A 23,602-nucleotide genomic window follows, 5' to 3' on the forward strand; every position below is an offset into this window, starting at 1 on the left:
CATTAGAAGCGTGATATAAAGGCTTTTCAATGGTCCTCCTAAATTCAGCACAGAACCATGATGTTTGCTGTTCTTGTCTGGTTCTTTAAAACGTTCTCGGTGTTGCATTATATTCTTCAGATCAATGTTTTGATTGCTGGATTCTTTTAAAGCATCCGTAAGATTTTGTAGAACCTGAGGAATAAAAGTTATTAGTGGGACTTCAAAGTATTCTATATGGAATCAGGCATGTATCTTCTATCTTTTCAACGCCAAATAATAAGTTTATTCTGTAGAAATTGTGAACGTCTTTGTGAATTTCTATCAAATATCGCTTAAACTTCGTCTCTAAATTACACAGCTCGCGGCCTGCATCGTAATTACTGAGCATCATTCTTTTTTTTTTTTTTTTGTAAATATAAGTGTAGACAGATAGATAAAAAGTGTGTGTTCTGATAAATCGAAATATGAAGTGGCAAATATTGCGTGAAAAAAAAAAAGAAATGAATGTTTGCTTCGTGAATATGTGCTTTTATTGACAAACTAAAATATTTACAGTATCAAGGATACGATACAAACGTACATGCGTAATATTTTCTGTGCCTTTTAGAATGAGGACACATGACAAGTGTCACTCTGAGGACCCACTTCTGTCGCTTTAAGTGTTCAAGAAATCCGGAACGGTTCGTAATGTGATCTGTTTAAACTGGTTGTCATAGGCCTCACAACTTTTCTACCCACATTATATTCTTCATCTTCTCCTGAAGGCATCGTGTGCTAAATGTGGCATTTCTGGATTTTAAAAGCGTCCTCTAAAACAGGCAAATACCAAAAGGACGGTTCATCAGACCTCAAAGTTAATTGTTAGTGTTTTGAACTCTTATGCTCATAATGATTCTTCATAATATTCAAGGATACGCACGTATGCGCAACACAAAATTATGGAAGAACGCAATGAAATATTAAAGATCAGTTTGGCCGCATTGATGCGTCGGTTCACCTCCACACACACACACACACACACACAAGAGCGCGCGCGCGCTCTCACAAAAAACGAGCGAAAGAAAATAAGAACTGTCATGCATTGCAAACACGGACACTGTCTGCGTCGTTCTGTTATAAAAACAGTCATCGATGATATTTGCCATCTCTCTTGGCATTCACCGCGTGCCTTAATTGTATGGACATTTAAATCAAGGTCCGCTGTGAACACGAAGAAAAGCAGGCCTGTTTTCAACCACAATGTTGAGAATCGCACAACTAGTAGCTATGCCAGCAACGATGTTGCACCAAAATGTCTACGTCCTCCTCCTCCGACTTGTGTAGCATCAGCATCCAGCATTGCATTCTTAAAGCATCTGTGCATCAACACACACATAATATATCAAACAAGCGTTCCCAGGTATTACATTACCTATTTTTCGAATGGCACGAGCGCGTTATTTCCACAGGACGCGGTGCGCATCTCTCCATCATGTGTTGGTGCAACATAAGGCCCGAGTGATGGCAATAAAAAGAAAGCGCTCAGTGGCTTGCTGCATGCAGTTGGTCCCTTGCTCAACTCCCATGAGATATAAAAAATAGTAGAGGGCCCATCTGGCTCCTCACCAGCTTTGTCAAGTCTTGCATACGCTAAAATGCTAATGACCTAGATAGCTCATGCAAAATGCAGCAGAGGTAAGAAAGAAGGGGGAAACTGTGGGACTAGAGACACCGCCGCCTCGTGTGGGGGGTCGGGCGGGGTATATGTTAGAAGGTGGGGGCAGTTGAAAGCACCTGCATCAGAAGGGGGTAAACTAAATATTGGGAAAAAAGTGGAGGGGACCACTTGTCAAAGCCGACCTTGCACCATATACACAGAAAGGAAAATTCCCCGCGAATTGGATTTTAATTAGGCGATCCATTCAGTGACGTCCATTCAGTCTGAAAATCAAAGAACCTATTAATATAGCCTGACATAATTTGATACAGTGGCACCTCAATGCATTTACAGTCTGCTGTCATATGAGCTATAAGAAGGAAAAAAGAAACATGCTTTAGTAAAACAAGACATTAACAATTTAAAGATTAAAAAAAACAAAAAAAAAAAAAAAACATTGCACATCGATTTCATCAAAACTTACACAAATACACCTTGCGAAGCAGGATATAAATAATAGGTTTTTATCCCTCGAGATAATAATTGTCCATATATCCAGTTTGGGGAAATGTCCACAAGGCAGTCGGTGCAGAAGAGCGTCATTCCAAAATCATCAAATGTTCCGCACGCTTTTGCGCACCTTGATGCTGTTGGATGCGACATAAATCATTTCCGATTACAGTGTTGCATCACTCGGATTTCTTCAAGATTAAACGAAAAAGAAAAGCAGAAAAATGCATGTTAGAAGCAAATAGCCAGAGCAGAAGGCTTCGGTGCTCGTAAGCAGAGTCGGTCATCATGTGAAATGGTGTGATGCAGAGCGCGATCTGACAGAGAGGAGGAGAGCAGCCCAGTTTATCACACACACTGAAGCTCTCCGTCCTGCTCCTCTGTTCCCTTCCCTTCAGAGAGGATTATACTCTGGTGGAAAGAGGTGGCATCTGTCGGCTTACTAAACATTAGCCGTTTGGAAAATAGTTTCTGCACTTTTCATTGATGCGCGGTTTGGTTTTATTTCATATTCGTGATTTCTAAAAAATGCACGTTTTCCTTTTTATTCATTTCTTGATGCACAAGTGCAGTTTGAGTTTGACTCAAACTAATCGAAACATACGTTTTTAATTTAAGTTTGATTTGATTTTTTTTATTATTATTGTAATGTAATGCTCTTATGGAATGCGTACTTGCAAATAAACCTCAAGTCTCTTGAAGAAATAAGGTCATCGTACATGCGCCATGACACCATTGACTGTTTATTCTTCGACGTAAACATTTTCACGTGAAATAAATATTTGGTTAACACCACGATAAGCCCTTAGAAAGTATTAGTTCATCAAATTGTGTCCAAAAAAGAAGGCCGACTCCATATGGCCTGTCATCTGCGCGTTGAGTCCCATCCCCCACACACGCTCATCCCTCATGCCGCATTGATTTATTGTCGAACAATGATTTATCTTCATCCTTTCCTCATTTTATTGGTACACGAAAACGTTTCCACCGACTCCAAATCACTGATAGTTCTCATTTGGTTAGTGATGTAAACCAGTCACCTACTACAACAGCCTGGCTTGTTTATAAGCAGGCCTGTATTTCACTCAGTGTACGAATTATTCATGGGGTCGAACCTTTTAAAGGACATTTGATCGGTAATTCGTCTCTCGCAGTCCGAATTTTAGTTAGTTAACTTAAAACACCCTAAAATGGCGATTCCTAGCAAGCAATAGCCGTCATTTTCACCGTCTCGGTTAGCTATAGACCTGATATAGTCTGGCTATGCGTAAACCAATGCTAGCCAAAATAACCTTGAATTTGTTTACATGTCGTTTTAGCGAAAATAACTCGCGAGATGTATGATATTCCATCATGTAAGCAAATTCAACAGTGATTACAAAGTGTTTTCATTTCTTTTGTCATGTTGTAACTGATAGGCTATGGTTTGACGTCTATTAAATTTTCACTGACAGACCAAATTTTGCCTTGTTTTAGCCTAGGCGTCAAGGCTATGTTTGGACTGCTATTAGACGTCTTTTAAACGCAAAATTGCTTACTGGTTGTTAGGCCTACATGACAAACGTGAAAATAATGACAAGTTTTGTCCAATATAGCCTATATCCACTCAAACGACGTTGTTTCTGGTTCTATCTAACGTTGCAGTTTCTCATGCATTGTATGCGAAGTACCCTATCCGTCCCTGCAACTGCTTCGAGGTCAGCAGAGGTCTCCTGATCCCCTCTTGTGTTGCAGTTTAGAGGACTGTCGTCTGCCACACGCGTGTCTCGAACAAACACATTCGACACGCAGTGAACTCCAGATGGTAAAGCTTTTCAATCCACCCTTATGCTGACGACACATGGATAAAGACACTGTCTCTGAGTGCTCGCAGACAGACACCTTCAACGGCCTCATTAAACAAAGAAATGTCTACTCAGTGTTCTGTTTGTGTCTATGATGTTAGATTATTTTGCTATATAGGCTACAGTTAATATTATTTGACATTTAAACACCTTCTCTATTAATGAATACATCCTAAATTGACAAAGTGAGCGCGTGAAAAACTCATTTCAACAATAAACACTACATTCCTAGTACTAATGCTACTGATAACTTCAATTTAAAGCAATTGCAACACATAATCAAAGATTATAAACTTGCAGTAACTGACACAAGCACATGATCAGCACAAATAAATATGAGCATTTTGAATATATATATATAAAGAAAAAACACTACATTCCCTACTGATAACTTCAATTTAAAGCAATTGTAACACATAATCAAAGATTATAAACTTGCAGTAACTGACACAAGCACATGATCAGCACAAATAAATATGAGCATTTTGAATATATATATATAAAGAAAAAACACTACATTCCCTACTGATAACTTCAATTTAAAGCAATTGTAACACATAATCAAAGATTATAAACTTGCAGTAACTGACACAAGCACATGATCAGCACAAATAAATATGAGCATTTTGAATATTATATACAATATATGGATACGTTTTGAAGCCTATGGTGTGACTTATATTTTAATAGCATTTTATAAGCTCACATTTTGTACTAGGCTATTAAACATAATTGTCACACCACGGATCCATAACAAATATTATATATTAAAAACAAAAAAGTGTCAACACAAACGAGTAGCTTTAGCCAACCACTTTTTATTAAAAAGAACATAGCTAGGCTAATCCAAGATCATGAGATGTTTTTAATAACTAAGCAATGTCCTCAAACACAGCAGTACGTCTGAGTAGTTTTAGCATTGGGTTAAAACGGTTAAGCATTTGATAAGAGCATACTTATTTACTTTTATAACAGTTAAGTAACGAGCACGCGCTTGTGCCATCGTTACACAAGTGCATCGCGTGCGGTGTGTTTGTGCTCATGGTCGCGCGGACTTCCGTGCGGTTAGTTTGGCGGCATTTTATCCAAAGTAGAATGGGAGATATGTCCTCCAAAGTGCGAATGCCATCTCCGGAGGAAGCGCTACCTGGAAGGGAGCAGAGCATTAAAGTGTCAGGTATGTTGTTGTGAATTTGTCTGACTTTCTCAGTTCACGTGCTAACGCGGCTATCAGCTGTCAAACAAAGGCAGCGACGTAAGGTTTTAAGTCGCGATGTGATACAATGTTATAGGTGACGGAAATGCAGCCTAAGCTTACGTGTGCAAAAGAAATCTATGATAGGTCTTCTGTAATCGAGGAAACGGGGGGGCTTTGTTTTGTTTTCCCTGGATCTGTGCGACGCGCATGCGCAGTGCTACAGTAACATCTAATCGTCATCTTGTTTATTCTAGACATCCAGATAGAGAGTATTAGCAAACAACATTATTTATTCGTATTTGCCTACTCAATAGTCAGCTCATATGTTTTATGGACACCCTATTGCAGCATCATTCAATACATCTTACTCAGCCTCTTTACTCTTTTTCATTTTTATCCATTTTTCTCTTTAGAGTACCATTTAGGTGAAGCAAAATGTTTTCAAAGTAAGTCGTTTTTTTACTGAGTAATATCTCCAACACTCCTGGTATTAAATATTCAATATCTTTTTCCTCAGAGGCAAGAGTACGGGGTAGTAAAGGGCAATAAAAAGCACACTTGCAGTGGAGCAGAACAGCTGACTCAGGCTCTTACATAAAAATGGAAATGCTGCTTCAAGTAGGGTGAAGAGCTCTGATGGGAACAGGAGGCATGCTACGAATCCTAAATCACGCCGTTTAAGTGACATCATTTAATCGGAAAATAAAACATCTAGTTAGAAATAGTATTTAGCACACTTTTATCCAAAGTGAAATGGATAATGTGGGTGCAGTTATTAAAGGGGACAGTTCAAAAGGTTAGTTTACACAAAAATTGACCCTCCATTATTTACACACCCTCTCGTTATTCCAAACCTATAGCATATTTTATTTGGCTTGGAACACATTTGGAGCATGTACTTTATTTTACAATTATTCTTTTGTGTTCCACTGAAAAATAGCAGCATATGGGTAGGCGTAACAACAGCAGAATTTTCATTTTTGGGAAAACTATCCCTTTTGGAGCACATCACTTGTCTTGCTCAAGGGCACAATAGTGATAACACAAGGCTTGTTTCTTTTGGAGGTCGAATTAGCAATTTTCTGGTTTCCAGCCCTGGGCTATAGCCATACACCTTCTCCCGTCTTCCCAGCAGCAGGTCCAAGTGGACCTTTCCTTCCCAATTTTTGCACATACTGCCTTTGCATTCATTTAAATTGGACTTATTTAAGTTGTAAAGGAATCTTTAGAGTAGCTGATGATAGGTTATTGTTGTAACTATGCCTACAAGTTAATGCGTATAATAATAATAATAATAATGTGTCTGCAACGCCTGGCTCTCAGGAGCATCCGCAGGCTGTTTGACATGCGACTCACATTGGCGTTCAGTGCAATGGCATGAAGCGTGCCCGTGCAGGGATCCACCCCTTCAGACTGCAGTGAACTGATTATCAGCGTTCGCCTCTCAAGGCTTCCCCTTGGCAACGGGACTCCACCGCGGAGATGGAAGGTTGCCAGGTAACACTCTGCAACACTGACACACGCGTGTCTTGCTTTGAAGATGTAATGAACCTGGTTGAAGGTTACAGACCACAGAACAGATGGAAGAATGAGATCAGAGCTTAGGGCATCGCGATGTCTCTTTGAACACGAGCAGCTTGTACAAAAAACTTTGTGGGCGCTTAGCTCATGTGCTGAGGGAACTGCTTCAGTTCTTACAAGTTATGTAGTTGGTGTGGACTTCTTTTGGAGAGGGATTGTAATTTTATATATATATATATATCTTTTTTATTAATATGCACAAATATCCCCTCCCTTGTTCTTGACATTGCTTTTAAATATTTCTTAAAAACTAGTGATTTGTTTGTGAGTATGTGAATAATTTTTTGTTGTTGTTGTGATTTGTTTGTGAGTTTGAAATTAAGACTTCTTAATGTTTTTGAAACAAATCACTTATGCTCAACAAAGCAGTAATACTGTGCAATATTATTGCAATGTTTTCTATTTTAATATATTTTTAAAATGTAATTTATTCCTGTGAGATGCATTGGCAACTCCGGTCTGTGTCACTTGATCCTTCAGAAATCATTCAGATATGCTGATTAACATGCAACTTTATTGTATCTCTAAAAAATACTTTGTACTTAACAGGATTGTTCACCCAAAATTGAAATTCTACAATAATTTACTCCCCCTCATGTCATTCCAAATCTATATGACTTTTGGAACACAAAAGACTATAGTTTGGAAAAACCTTTTTTTTTTTCAATGGGGTCCAATCATGTTGTTTTGGACACCAGCATTCCTGAATATATCTTCTTTTGAGTTCCACAGTTGGAAAAAACACAGGTTTGTACAGGCCTTAAACCAAAAATGAGAATTCTGCCATTTATTACTCACCCTCATGTCATTCCATATCCGTAAGCCCTTCGTTCATCTTCTGAATACAAATTAAGAGATTTTTGATGAAGTCTGAGAGGTTTCTGTCTCTTCATAGAGATCTAACACACTTACCACTCCAAGGTCCAGAAAGGTAGGAAACGCATCATTAATGTACTCCATGTGACTCCAGTGGTTTAACCTCAATTTTATGAAGCGACATGAGTGATTTGTTTGTGCAAAAAAAAACAACAACATAATTTACCACTTTATTTACAAAATAATATTATCCAAGGTTGTTCAGGTAACAATGTCAGTTCTCGCGTCAACACAAAACACATACGTTGTGATGCTCTCGTGAACACTTGCGCATGTGTGTTGAGTTGACGTGCGAGTCTGAACACAAAACGCATTCGTCGTGGTGCTCTTGTGAACACTTGCGAATGTGCGTTTTTGACGTGCGAGTCTGAACACAAAACGCATGCGTCGTGAAGCTCTCGTGAACACTTGTGCGTTGAGTTGACATGCGAGTCTGAACACAAAACGCATGCGTCGTGAAGCTCTCGTGAACACTTGCGAATGTGCGTTTTTGACGTGCGAGTCTGAACACAAAACGCATGCATCGTGAAGCTCTCATGAACACTTGTGCATTGAGTTGATGTGCGAGTCTGAACATAAAATGCATGCGTTGTGAAGCTCTCGTGAACACTTGTGCGTCGAGTTGACGTGCGAGTCTGAACATAAAACGCATGTGTCGTGAAGCTCTCGTGAACACTTGCGAATGTGCGTATTTGACGTGCGAGTCTAAATACAAAACGCATGCGTCGTGATGCTCTCGTGAACACTTGTGCGTTGAGTTGACGTGCGAGTCTGAACACAAAACGCATGCGTCGTGGTGCTCTCGTGAACACTTGCAAATGTGCGTTTTTGACGTGCGAGTCTGAACACAAAACGCATGCGTCGTGGTGCTCTCGTGAACACTTGTGCGTTTTTGACATGCGAGTCTGAATACAACACGCATGCTTGGTGATGCTCTCGCGAACACTCGTGATTCGTGAATGTGCGTTGAGTTGATGTGCGAGTCTGAACACAACACTAATGTTTTGTGAAGTTCTCGTGAATGCACATTGCAGATCAATATTTTTTAAGTAAAATGGTAAATTATGTTTTTTTTTTACACAAACAAAGCACTTGAGTTTTAACCATTGGAGTCACATGGAGTACTTTAATGATGTTTTTCCTACCTTTCTGGACCTTGGAGTGGTAGTTGTGTTGGATCTCTATGGAGAAACAGGAACCTCTCAGACTTCATCAAAAATATCTTAATTTGTGTTCTGAAGATGAACGAAGGTCTTACGAATCTGGAACGACACGAGGATGAGTAATAAATGACAGAATTTTGAACTAACCCTTTAAACCACTCCCCTGCAACCGTTAGTCTGCTATGAGCGAGAGATGGAGAGGAGGAGCGCTAAAGTAAAACTCTGCTCTCTGTTCAATATTCCGTTTCACTTGGAAATACATCACAGCACTGGAGAAAAGTTGTTTGCAACTTCCGGTTCACGCGGACTTTAAATGATTACACTGTTTAAATTAATAAATTGTTAGCTAACTGCATGATTTGTATAATGTACATTCCTAAAATTACATAACTTGCACAGAGTCACCTTGAAAGCTGCTTTTAAATGATATGTATTGTGAAAAGCGCTACAAATAAATGTGAATTGAATTGAACTGAGTTTGAAATGACATGAGGGTGAGTAAATGATGACAGAATTTAAAAGTTTGGGGTGAACTAACCCTTTAAGTGTCACCCACAATTACACAGAATTTAACTTCTACCCAGGCACATTATAACAGACATTTGCAATTATACATGAATATTTCATTTTTTTTTTTCTTGTGACATTTGAATTAACACACACACACAGACCAAAAAAATTCCATGTTTTTCATCCAGTGGGATGCTTGACCTTAACAACAGCCAAATATATTGATTCACTTTAAAAGTATATATCATTGTTGCCAGGAAAAGATGCAAAGAAAATTAATTGTGAAATTTGAATAGTGGATTGATAGTCGATTAAGAAAAAATACTTCTCTAATACGAATGTTGTGAACATGTTCATACATTGCTTAAAGGGATAGTTCACCCAAAAATGAAAATTTGATGTTTATCTGCTTACCCCCAGGGCATCCAAGATGTAGATGACTTTTTTTCTTCAGTCGAATGCAAATTATGATTTTTAACTGCAACCGCTGCCGTCTGTCAGTCAAATAATAGCAGTAGATGGGAACTTCAACTATAACAGTAAATAAAACTTGCTTAGACAAATCCAAATTAAACCCTGCGGCTCGTGACGGCACATTGATGTCCTAAGACACGAAACGATCGGTTTGTGCGAGAAACCGAAACTTATTTATATAATTTTTTACCTCTAATACACCACTATGTCCAACTTCGTTCAGCTTCCGGCTAGTGAGGTCTGATCGCGCTCTGACAACGGAAGTGATGTCTCGCGCTCATTGAAGTATATGGGCGAGACATCACTTCCGTCACCAGAACGCGTTTTTTGACCTCACTAACAGGAAGCTGAATGAAGTTGGACATAGTGGTGTATTAGAGGTAAAAAATTATATAAATAAGTTTCGGTTTCTCGCACAAACCGATCGTTTCATGTCTTAGGACATTGTGTCGTCACGAGCCGCAGGTTTTAATTTTGATTTGTCTAAGCAAGTTTTATTTACTGTTATAGTTGAAGTTCCCATCTACTGCTATTATTTGACTGACAGACGGCAGCGGTTGCAGTTAAAAATCATAATTTGCGTTTGACTGAAGAAAAAAAGTCACCTACATCTTGGATGCACTGGGGGTAAGCAGATAAGCATCAAATTTTCATTTTTGGGTGAACTATCCTTTTAAACATGAATTTAACCAAAGCAGCAAAGATTTTAACTGTTTTCATATTCTTTACACTAATTAATTTTCCATTCTACAAATATCACAACAGTTTTGTGGCAGTGCATTTGAGCACATGGTTTGGTTTCCATATAAGTGAGGAAGTTTTTTAGGGAGGGCGTCCTTAGGGCCGTCCCGTTTTGGCACAGCATCGCTGCCATGTCCCAAAAATGGCAGTATAAGCACAGGAGGTGATGTTTTGGCACTTGCTGAAAAGAGGAACAGCAGCAGCACTTTTCCCTTCTAAGATAGATTTGAAAGTGAGTAGGTGAAACACGGAGCAACTCTCGAGTGCCAGTGGCTAACAACGGATGAAGCGGAAGGGCGGTTAAAAAAGGAAGGTTTGAGGTGCGGGGACGCTGGGGAGATTGGGATGACAGACATTCCAATGTCCTCACGTCTGTGCATCTGGCGAGGGAGGAGGGGACCGTATCTGGATGGAAGTGGCAGGGAATGGCAGAGAAGAGAAATTAATTTGAGATTCGTTTTGATCAATTTGCCTAAATTGGCACTTTTTCAGGGGGAGGAGGGGGGCCCAGACGAGCAGACACAGGCTGGAGCTCCGCCAGGGTTTCTCGGGAAAGTTGCCACGCCGGGAGTGCGGGAGCACGGAGAGGGAGAGGAATGGAAGAGAAAAAACCCAGGCGAGACTTGGCAGGGTTCTATCGCAGCTCCCTTTGTCTGTTTGCTCAGCTTTTGCGCAAAGGAAATCAAAAATACCCCGAGTGCAGGAGCTCAGCTTCAGTGCTAAAAAACTAAATCTAAAAAGAAACTACATTATATTTTGCAGGAAGCTAGTGCAAAGGTGACGAACGTTGTAATCAGTGAGATGTTTTTAACAATTCTGGAAGAATTGTGCGTTCCCCATTTTTTTTGGACTGGACTTTTGAAGTTGTTTGCGCCAAGAGATGACCATGTGTCTTCAGAGGTCTTTGTTAACCGCAAATGAAGATCCATCTGACTGGTTTATGTTCTTACTAATGGCTTGACTATTGGAGAGAATCTCTGGAACTACAAACGGCATGTGCTAAAGAAAAGTTTGCGCATCTGCGATTGGACTACAAAGTTTTTTTTTTTTTACTTGCATAAGTTTTAAACTCTGAAAACTAAGAGCCAGAACCTAAACAATGCGTTCCTAAGTTGGAAATGGATGTTTTTTTGTCTTGGAGAAGGAAGTTAGGTGACTTTCCAAGTGTCTTCATCAAAAGACTTCTTTCTTTGAGGTGTGTTTCCAGAAAACTAAGACCATATTGCAAAATTATTTGCATTTAAATGTGTTTATCACAGTGTTTTTAGATCAGTGAGGGCATAAATAGACTGTTTTTGTTCCAGTCTTCTAACTATTAGGGAATATAATGCTCTACAAGAAGAAGATGGATTGTTGGTCGGCCATTTTGGTGCTCAAAAGCTTGTGGTCAACTGCGAATGTCTGGAGTATAAAGAAGGCCTGGATATTGATTTCGTAACATCTGTAAGTGGCGTCTCTTTCAAGCCAAATAATGCAGGTTTGTCTCATATTAATACAGATAAAATCACATTAAGTTTAGAGTATTTGTCTGAGTTGTTTTCCTTGATGCTGAAGAGGCACTGTTAGAATGTTGGGTTGTTATTATTAGTTGATTATGTTCATCAGGACGTGAGGTGCATAAAGTTAGGATGTTAGGTCTGCTTTTTTCTCATACAACATTGCTTTGTACATGGCATCCTTCTGTACCTACTTTATAGCTTCCTCTCACCAACTTTTATACTAATACACTGGTTTTCTGTCTCTCGCAGTTACACATTGGCATTGCACTAGGATTCTGGCTGCATCTGCAGGCTTCCAGTTAATAACTGTGAAAAGGGCAAGAATAGAGAAGAGACAGAGAGAGATTTTGTTGATTCTGTGCCAGGATGAATTTGCCAGATGTGTCTCATCACAAGACAGGTGTCCATGGCTGATAGAACAGGTGCATTATGATGTTTGGCGTCATCGTTTGATATTATGGTTTCTGAAAAGGCCTCTCTGTTTTCAATCAAATCTCAAAAAAGCAAAGGCCCGAACTCTCGTCGGCAGAATTTTAAACATGTGGACGTTGAATTTTTAATCACCAGACAGTATTCTGACCTTTGAAGATGGATCCAAATTGAATATCTCTTCACGGTTCTGTGTGCCATTTCTGATTTGTTTTATGAAGTAGAATTTTTTTTTCTTTTTGCCACCAGTATCTCAGAACAGCTGCTTGGGCAACTGCAAAATGCCAGTTGGAAACTCTCCATTGCTTTCTGAAAAATAAATATTAATTATCAACAAGATTATTCATATACCACCTGGATAGATCTAAATTGTCTACCTTTTGAATATGTTCATTTAAAGCTCATCTATAGTGTAGAATATTTTTAAAAGAATTTAAAGTAAAATACTACTACTGCAAAGAAAATGAAATGCACAGAATTCACAAAGATTGGTTTGGAAAACTGCTTGATTGTACACCACATTTAGCTGTTTATTTAGATGATTGTTGGATAACTTTCTGGCATTTTTTTTTTCTTTCCTTTTTTAAAGGTGAGATGTGTTGTGTGCCATAAGCACAACCATAATCAATGTCTAAATATCTTTCCCAAACAAAATTGATTAGACTAGAATTTGAAAGCTCCAAAGAACCTTTAACTCTTTAACTTTGAAGAATGTAACATGTATACACAACTGTTAGTGCTGCCAAGTTTTTTTGCTACTTAAAGGTCCCATTTTTCGTGTTTTTTTGAAGCTTTGATTGTGTTTATAGTGTGCAATATAACACGTGTTCATGTTTCGCGTGTAAAAAAACAGTATTTTTCACATAATTTACTTATCTGTATACCGCTGTTTCCACTGTCATAAAAATGGGCTGATGACTTCCTTGTTCTATGAAGTCCCTCCTTCAGAAATACGTAACGAGTTCTGATTGTGCCAGCGGTTCCTGTGTTGTGATTCGACAGCAGCTTAGTGCTCCTTGCCTGGAAAGGTCACGCCTCTTACCATAACGTGTGCTGCACATAGTTTTACATGTGGATTATTGTGGTGTTGTGCTGAATGAACACAAAAGACAATAATTCCCGAGAGACTGAACTCTTTAATCTCCACAAGCAGCGACAGAAAATGTACGTTAGCACTCACTCAGAAGAGTACCTCATACGGAAAACAGCCATATACATAGTCCCCTCTTGTGGCCATTATGTGCACTGCAGTCCAACATTAACTATTGCAGTAAGGATAATTATGATTTTCGGGAACCGAGTTAAACATAAATTATAACCATTGATCTCTAAGTACAGCGTCCCTGGGAAGGCCAAACAAAGGTGATTGGACTGCGGGATGAAAATAACATAGTTTCGACGACATGGCGACAAACACACTCTACAAACGCAACTCTTGCTCTTCTCCGTGGGAGCACAACAAGACCACGCCCCCTTTTTTGTGTATTCCTGTGGGTGGAGGTTAGTCAAAAAACTGTTTTAGTGACGTCATTAAAGAAGGAAGTAGAGGGATGTAGTCCAAACTGGCCGTTCGATGTAGGCGACTTCTGTTAAATAAAATATCTCGCTTGGCATTGAACTTTGAGCTTTAAAATTTTACAGATTTTATTTATACTCTAACAACAACATTACACACTAACTAAAGTTTGAAACAGGTTGTTTTTTATGTCCGCGGGTTGAAGCGACCCCAAATAACATGATATTCAGCCTGAATATCATGTTATTTGGGGTCACTTCAACCCGTGGACATAAACAGCCCTGGAATGCGCATTTTTACCAAGGGAACCCCGCAAAAAAAAAGCTGAAACACGATTGGGCAAGTTTTGAGTAGCAATTGGGCAGGTTTTGTTGTGAAAACCTGGCAACCCTGCTTCCTGAGCACCAAATCAGCATATTAAAATGATTTCTGAAGGATCATGTGACACTGATGACTGGAGTAATGATGCTGAAAATTCAGCTTTGCCATCACAGGAATAAATTAAAATAATATTTGAATAGAAAACAGTTATTTGACACTGTAATAATATTTCACAATATGATAGTTTTTCCTGCATTTTTGATCAAACAAATGCCGTTTTGGTGAGAAATAGAGACTTCTTTCAAAGACATTTAAAAATCTTTCCTACTCCAAATTTGTATTGGTAGTGTATATGTATGTATTGAAACTTGCATACCTTTAACATCAGGCATTTTATTAGTAGTGAGAACTGAGTTTCTCATATACTTGAGGATTGTCTTTAAAGCTCTTGAGCTTTTTTCCTGCCTAAGTGAACAAGTAGAAGAGTCCAACCATGCATGTGTAACAGTGGCTGTAAATTATTCATAACTTCCTTGGCAGATAATAGAAAACCTAATATGTTGCATGCATTTTCTCAGCAATACAGTTTTTGAAACTCAGAAGTAGACCTTTTAATGGCTGCAGCAAAGCAGTGTGATGTTTTTGGTGAATTATTGTGCACGTTGACCCACTTTAAGTCAGTCAATGGCTTGAGAATCCAGCCTCCTTCATATTTCTGAATCTAAAAGTATTATTTGGAATTGTCTTTATCTTTGCTGATGTGCTGTAACTCATGTAATGTTCCTGTAATTTCTTTTGTTCCTGTATTGAACTCACACACTCTATAAATGTACACCTTGTAAGTCAATTTGGATAAAAGTGTCTGCCAAATGCATGGATGTAAATGTAATCTGACCTTAGAACCCTAATGTGTAGAGAAAAGGAAGATCTGTAAGTGTGATGTGATTAAGTAGATCATTTAAAAAGCCTGTTACACACTCTCTCTGTCTCCCACAGTGCTCTTTGCCCCGCTCAAGAACACATCTGTCAACACACAGGTCTTGTATTGCTTTCAGCCGACATCAGACCTGCCTGTCTTGTCAGTGATTTACAAAAGACAGTGGTTGGATTATTACTGGCATAATGATTGTGTAATGTTGTATGCCAGATTTGGACTTAAATAGGGAATATGAATCATTCCAAGGTCTTGAATGGACTTGCACTTCATCAGCATGAGAAAGCATTAAAGGAGCTTTCTGGGTTCAAAGTTTAAGCTCTATCAGTAGAAAATTATTTTGACTCGTTCCTCAGTTTGTAAAAAAAAATGTTAATGATATGCATGTACAATGAAAGTCTATGGGGCAAGACATCAGGAGAAATGTTAAAATATACTATAACCACAAGGGATAGTGCACCCAGAAATGAAAACCCTCTTGTCATTTTAGGAAATGATTTCCTATGTTTTTTGACTCTCAATAATGTTCAAAATGTTTTCTTTTGCTGAAAAAAAGAAAGAACGTCATATAGGTTTTGGAATGATATGAGTGTGGGTAAATAGAATTTTCATTTTTGGGTGAACTATCCCTTTAAGAGCATTATATATGTTAACGTGAGACTTTACTAACATTGTCTGCAAATTTAAATTGAAATCAAATTTAAATCATGCAAGGACACCAAAAAGGATTGTTTACACTGAGATACTAATTCGTCTGCTGTAGTCATGCTACTAAAAAGGTAATTTAGACTACTTTTCAACTAAAATAACGCTGATTTAGTATATAATTAATAATATAAATGCTTGAAAATATACAAGAATGAGCACATATCTGCTTCTAAACCCACCAGAATGCTTTGTTCTGTAGACGTCCATTATAACTGCACTAACCAAAATCATGGTCTCTTGTAATTGACAGCCTGTCAGATGCTTTTGGCAAAGCTTGGTTTGTTTTAAACATTTTCGCTATGTAATGGAAGAAGCAACAGACTTTTTCTTCTACAATGTGACATGCATCTGAGTGAAATGGATTGGTGAAAAAGAAAAGAAATGAAAGGCAGGTCTTGGTTCTGTCCATTAGTTGTTGACTGAATGAAGGCAGATCTGAATGCGAGCTTGAGGTCGATTGTAGTGGTGGGGTTTAAGTGGACTAAATGATTGGAGGAGTCCTCAGAAAGAAAGATCAAGTTATGCCATTTTGATTAATTGTGAGCTCAAAACATTTTTAATAAATGAAACACGCATGGAAGACTCATTCCATAAGACCAATTACATGCATTTGGAAAATAGATTGGTTGACTTTCTATTTCATGCCTACTTTAAAGGGTTAGTTCACCCAAAAATGAAATTTCTGTCATTAATTACTCACCCTCATGTCATTCCAAACCCGTAAGGCTTTAGTTCATCTTCAGAACACAAATTAAGTTGTTTTTGATGAAATCTGAGAGCTTTCTGTCCATCCACAGACAGCTACACTGACACTTTGATGCTTCAAAAAGTTCATAAAAAGATTGTAAAACTAATCCATGAGAATTGCGCAGTTCAGTCCAAATTTTTTCGAAGAGCCTCGATCGCTTTATATCATGAAAAGTTTTAATTTAGGCTTTTATTCACATACAAACATTGATACACGAACATAAACAGAAGCTCAACCAAACCTTTGAGTGCGGGAGCAAATGATGACAGAATGTTTTCTGTTTTTGGTGAACTAGCTCTTTAAATAGTGGTGTTGTTGGATATGAAATGGCTATTTGAATTTCTTTCTCCCTAACTGAATGTGATTTTTCCAAAACTGGTAATTGGTATTTTATAGGCTCTATGACATCTTCTTCATTCTTAAAGCTGTGATTTATCTTTCATTTTGCAACATGGTGGAAGTTGGAATGGCTTAGAACAGTTGAGTCCAAGAAGACGGCAAATGAATATCACCGCATTGAGTTGGTGGATTTGGCATCACGGCTGTGCGTATGATAAATTCCAGATCTCACAGCTTGAAGGGTTGTTTCAAGAGATCAAAATAATTCTTTCTGAAAATGTGTTTGGATTTCTAATGCAGGTTGTAAAAAGACTCGCTCGCTTTGCTCAAAGGATGCAACAGTCCACCTGTTTGTCTGAACAAAGAACTGAAGGAATTAAAGATATGATGTGTTCTGGGTCCTACAGTGCGTTTCATTTTGCTGTTTTTACCTCTGGTGAGCAAAACCCCCTTTAATCTTAGCTCCAAAGGACTGCACTGACAGGCAGGTGTGGAGCGCTAGTCGCCATGTTTGATGTTGACACATAATCGCAAGATGAAGGGAGAAGGAAGCTTTTTCACTCACAAAGAGATCTCTCTCACTCCTTCACCTCTGTGGCCACACGTCTGCCCGTTACCGGCTCATTAGTGATCCTGTCTTCTTTTATAATGATAGAATAGGAGCAGGAGGGTAAAACCCTGTCTGTCGCACATGCCCTGGGTTGCAGTATGAGAGTCGTAAGTTTCACTGATCACAATAGCGTCTAGGGTTGCTATTTTTGGAGGACTTCTAAATGTTCTCAAAATCGGGTAATAATGTAATGTAAACATACCGACCCACTATGGTTTAAGTGCTTTTTTGTTAATTAGCATTGAGGAGATGTATATAAATTGCATCTTGAAGATTCAAAGATTCAAATTGAATCATTCACAGATGTTAGCTGATTGATCATGAGGCATTCTTCCATAGTACTATTTTTGTAGCATGTAAAAATATGTGCACAACATGCAACATTAATTGGTGTTGTTGAGACATGTATAATAAGGTTCTGGACGCATACAAAGTTGCATAGGACTACACTACTAATACTACTTTTGCAGTATGTAAATGTATGTACAATGTACACAGTATGCAGCATTAATTAGTGTTTATTTACATCTCGTAAAAATTACAAAGTCTTGAAGATTCAATATGCTCAAGCTCAAGGTATTTTCATGTTTTAATCTACAACATAAAATACATCAATAATACCCTAGAGTGATTTCTTTTTAAATATATAAAAGCTTTTACTTGAAAAAGACTTACAAACTCTTCTAACTCAGACTTCCAAGGACAATGTTTTTTTTTTTTTTTTTTTATAAAGACTGAAAGAGTTATTGAAAGCTTAATATTGGTGACGTTGAAGTCAGGCAGCTGTGGTATAATTTGTTTATAGCCATTTATTCAAGTATTTAGCCTTCAAAATTCATAAAAGTTGTGCTCATTTGTGAAGAAACAAAATGTGTGTCACAAGCTCATTGTCTGCAATAATCCAGAAGCCAATGGAACAATCTTATTGGGTTTTTGTCAAGGAAACCAGGGTGATGCTAACTTCAAAAAGTTAGCTACAAAAATATGTCATCACTGTAGCAATAAAGTGCCCCTATTATGCTAATTTTGTTTTGGAGATCTCCTAGTTTTACATGCATCCAAGGTCAAAAAACACTTTAATTTTATCATAATATACATTGCACATTACCTCATTTCACAAGGAGTCTAAAAACGGTTTATTCGAAGATTCAGTCTCTCTAAACCCTTCCTTCCCGAAAACTGACTCTACTCTGATTGGTCAAACGACCCAGTGTAATGTGATTGGTCTTCCACTTACGGCACATGTCAGAAACAAAACGTCTATTACCATATCTGAATTTCAGCTCCGGATGCTTCCTCAGCTCTTGTATGATACGAGAAGTAACGATGGCATCGTTTTTTCTGTATCAGTTCCAGCGCAAACCAAGTCCTCATGCTTTTGTGGTGCATACAAGTGGATTTGCAGCACTGAAAATAGCGTCTTCTTGACACGTCAACAACATGAACCGAGGCCTCAGCTACAACTACAGTGTTTTAGGATGGGTCAAAGTAGACAGTGGACCATAGGCTGGCATTATGCAAATTTGCTACGTTTTTACGTAGATATGTAACAGCAATTGAGACTGGAATTGCTGACGACTTGTTTCTGCAGTTCAGAATTGATTCTTTCATTTAGGAGACAATAACTTTATTTGTTATGCACTTTGATCTTTAACATTCACAAACAGCTATATTACACACTGCATGAAAGGTAATATTCAAAAAAGCATAATAGGGGACTTTGCGTTGAAGCCATGTGACATCATTGTAGCATACTACTATTTGCAATGTTTTCCGTAGCGCACCAGTTTTACTAAATAGTGGGCGGTATACAGTATATACTGTGCAGAATGCTACAAGCAATACATAGTATTCCTTTCCAAACAGCCTTGTTTAATCACCATGACAAAGGAAGTGATTAAGTATTGGGCATTTTACAAAATGATAGTCTCTTGGCAGTCCTTGTGTTTGTGGTTGACTACATGCTGTTGCCAATGGTGACAATATCAAATGAACTGGAATGAACTGAACACTTTCATTCCACAGCTGAACATGAAGTATGAGGAACGCTTTTGCCATGTAAATATAGCTTTGTATTTGATGCGGTTTCTCCTTCTGATTTTACCTCCTCCATTCTCTGCCATCTATGTCGTTCTTGTTCTCTCTAACCTTCCCCCCACCCTTCTTCTGATTGGTCGAATTAACTCTGCAGCCTCCTGTTGTGAATAATTACTTTTGATCCAATGCGGATCTCTCTCTTTCTCTCTCTCCTCCGCAGTTTTCAGATTTCCCTTTTAAAATTTTCGTCATACCCCTATATCATACGCACATGTAAACATACACACTCTATATGTTAAGGGCTCTTTCTGCTCTTTCGTTTTAGCAGGAATTATTATGGCAGATGATACCTCTCTGAGTTCTTGATTTAGTTGTTACAACAGCATTTGATTTAAGTCTCGTGTTTTCCATGGAACGCCAAGTGAGACGTTATGCAGATTATTCACACTGTTTTCTTTTTTATTAAAGTGGTGTCAAGCTCCAAAAAATTACTAAGAACACCATAAAAGTAGTCCATATGACTCATATCATGTGCTTTATACTTCTGAAATCTTTTGAAGCCATAGGATAGCTTTGTGCGAGGAACAGATTCCCATAGCTCGTAGCATTTTTGCTAGTGTAGACACATGAAGATGTGTCACACCAGTTCCAAGGACTTAAAACTGTGCTGAAACAGAGGTAGCGACAGCTCTTTTCTTCTATATTGTAACATAAATCTGAGTGTAATGGATTATTGAAAAAGAAAAATTGTAGGCCAAGGACTTGGTTTTATCCATTGACTTTTGGTTGGATTTTGAGATGCGGGTGTTGCACTCAAAAATTAATGCAAGCTTTGGGTCGGGTTTAAAGGGTTAGTTCACCCAAAAATGAAAATTCTGTCATTAATTACTCAGCCTCATGTCGTTCCACATCCGTAAGACCTTCATTCATCTTTGGAACACAAAATTAAGATATTTTTGATGAAATTCGAGAGCTGTCTGACTCTTCAAATTGAGGAATCCGATACCTCTCGGATTTCATCAAAAATATTTTAATTTGTTCCGAAAATGAACAAAGGTTTTACGGGTTTGGAATGACATGAGGATGAGTAATTAATGACAGAATTTTCATTTTTGGGTGAACTAACCCTTTAAGCAGATTAAATGATTGGAGAGGTCATACGTCACCATAGAAGTCTGTCGTTTTCAATGGAAGATCAAGCTATGACATTTTGATTTAACATTTACGAGGTCAAAAAATATATGCATGATGAATCATTCACAAGAAGATCTATAATATGCATTTACAAAATAGATGGGGTCAATTTTAATAGAAAGTCGACATGAAGCGACTATTGCGATAGTTTAGTAAAACAGCTTCTCAAACCAGAAAAGATTTAGGAGAGGACTTGATTTTGTCCATCAGGAATTGATTGGATGGTTGTTTGCTATTGCTGTGATCTCATGTGTATGACAGGATGCCATGAGGGAGGGGAAGCGCACATGAATTTTTAAAAAATAAACCACGGATAAGTCATTTATAGTAAATACTGCAGTATTCCATAAAAAATTAAGAATTGTCCATTTCGATTTCATGGTGACTATAAATTTTGGTCTGTTTCTCACACAGCTATTATATGGCTTCTGAAGACTTGGAATGCAGGGCACAAGTCATATGGACTACTTTTATAGCACTTTCATTATTCTTTCTTGTCATTTTTGGAGCTTTCATTTGTAATGGGGTGAAACAGCATGAATATTCTGCCTAACATCTCCTTTTGATTCCAGGGAAGAAAGAAAGTCATATAAACCGTACTGGAATGACATAAGGCTTAGTAAATGATGACAGAATTTTCATTCCTGGGTGAGCAAACCATTTAAATGAGGGTAATAGTGATGTTTTGTCTCTTGCTCTTGCGCTGATCTCTGTTCTTCACTCCTGGATGTCTTCTGAAAGTGGCAGGCCACCTCTGGACAGTCTGACAGGCAGAGGAATCAGCATGTCCTGCACTCTCTCCACATCCTTAGTGGACCACATGCCTGCACTGCTCTGTTCCGCCTGGCTGACCTGTCAAAAATGTTCTAGTCACACGAGTGGGCTTCTACAGCGTGGCTGCATGGAAATGACTTGGCACCTTTGCATTAATTTTTCATGGGCCTTGCCTTTAGATGTTCCCCTTCCTTTTGAATAATGCCTATTTCAAAGGCCCAGCCCTGCAGATCGCCAGCGTCATTGCGGCCCTGTGGCCGAGGAGTTTAAATACAGGATGATGCCCCCATGCTGGCAATCAAACAACATGGAAGTTGCCCACCTGGAGCATCGGTGTCAAAGTGTATCGTTGTTCATGAGCACTATAAATAGCTTTCCAATCAGACTTCAGCCCCCCTCACCCCCTAGGTGGAAATTGCTTTAAATGGCCTGCCGTATAGGTAAGTTACGTAGGTGGGGGAAGCTGAAGTGTCTTTGAAAATGCAAAGAACGTGTCGGCTGGGAACACTGGGAATTGAATTATAGGAAAGCATAATGCAATCCTTGATATCTACCTACTCTGCCTAATGAAATCAGCAGATGAAAGCACAGCTGGACCTTCTTGCAGGATATTACTGTATGAGAAAGTGCTTAGCTGGCTGAGGGAGGGGGTGGAGAGCGCCAACACCTTTGGGAACAGTACGTGCACGTTCTCACACCAGTGCATGTACTTTCAACTTCAAGAAAACTCTTGTTTTTTTTTTTATATTGACACAGGGCGGGCTATAGGTGGGCGATGCCAAAATGTTAGACTTTAGGTTTATTAACTTTAGTTCTCTACTGTTCTCTTGGTGTTGGCTACTAGTAGTGTGTTATGTCATGTATTATTATTTATACGCTATCAGTCAAAAGTTTGAAATAATTCTGTGATGGCAAATGTGTTTTCAGTCACATGATGCTTCAGAAATCATTGTAATATGTTGATTTGATGCTCAAGAAACAATTCTTATCATTATCAATGTTGAAAACTGGTGGAAGCCGGTATGATTTTATTATTTTTTTAAGAAATTAATACTTTTATTCAGCAAGGACACATTAAATTAATCAAAAGTGACAGTAAGGACATTTATAATGTTACAAAAAAACTCTATTTCAAATAAATACTGTTCTTTTGAACTTTCTATTCATCAAAGAATCCTGAAAAAAAAAGTATCACAGTTTCCACAAAAAAAAAAAAAAAGTAGGCAGCAAAAACAGATTTCAGTGTTAATAAACCATTGTTAATAACTGAGAACCAAAAAGAAGAAGAATCTAGCACCAAATCAGCATATTACAATGATTTCTGAAGGATCATGTGACACTGAAGTAATGACTATTGAAAATTCAACTTTGCCACCACAGGAATAAATTAACAGTTCTAACCGTTTTTTGTAATTATATTTTACTATATTGCTGTTTTTATATACAAAAGAATGTTTAAAAACATTAAAAATATTAATTATTCCAAAGTTTTGACTGGTAATGTATTTTTCAGTGGTTGATGTAATGGGTGGCGATGTTGTTGCTGACCATTTTTCAATTTAATTGAAATTTTATTTCTCAGATGGCATCCTAGTGGTGCCACTGCTTTTGTTGATAGGTATATGTAAGGGTTAAATTGGCATTTTGGAGTAGGGGGAACCCCAACCCTAAAAAAAAGTGCATTTACCTATCTATATGTGATAGCACTTTATACACAAATTTAGGGGAAAAGAACAGACAAGGGTATCTGGAACAGCAGGTATGATATTGCTTATTTTGTATTTGGTGTAATACTGTGGTGCAATACAGTAAATGTAATATTAAACCACAGGCTTTATGATATTTACTGCATCTCTCCGACAGCTCAGTTTTCTCGGTATCCTTTTGGCAGATGAGAGTGTCATATATCAAAGAGATAATGGAATGTGGCGTCTTGGGCGCACCACAATGAAGGAGCTTTATCACCTTATGCAACTGA

General features: G+C 38.2%; 1 protein-coding gene across 1 annotated transcript in view; it reads left to right on the forward strand.

Annotated features, from left to right (window-relative positions):
- The first annotated feature begins 4,857 nt into the window (after window positions 1-4,857).
- The window catches only part of msraa (methionine sulfoxide reductase Aa), an 86,229-nt gene continuing 67,484 nt past the window's right edge, over window positions 4,858-23,602 (forward strand). Inside the window, exon 1 of the mRNA XM_067383166.1 lies at window positions 4,858-5,149. Coding sequence (XP_067239267.1) covers window positions 5,014-5,149 — 136 coding nt within the window. The 5' untranslated portion in view covers window positions 4,858-5,013. The remainder of the gene's footprint in view (window positions 5,150-23,602) is intronic.

Source organism: Chanodichthys erythropterus, chromosome 4, assembly GCF_024489055.1.
Source record: "Chanodichthys erythropterus isolate Z2021 chromosome 4, ASM2448905v1, whole genome shotgun sequence".
NCBI lineage: Eukaryota > Metazoa > Chordata > Actinopteri > Cypriniformes > Xenocyprididae > Chanodichthys > Chanodichthys erythropterus.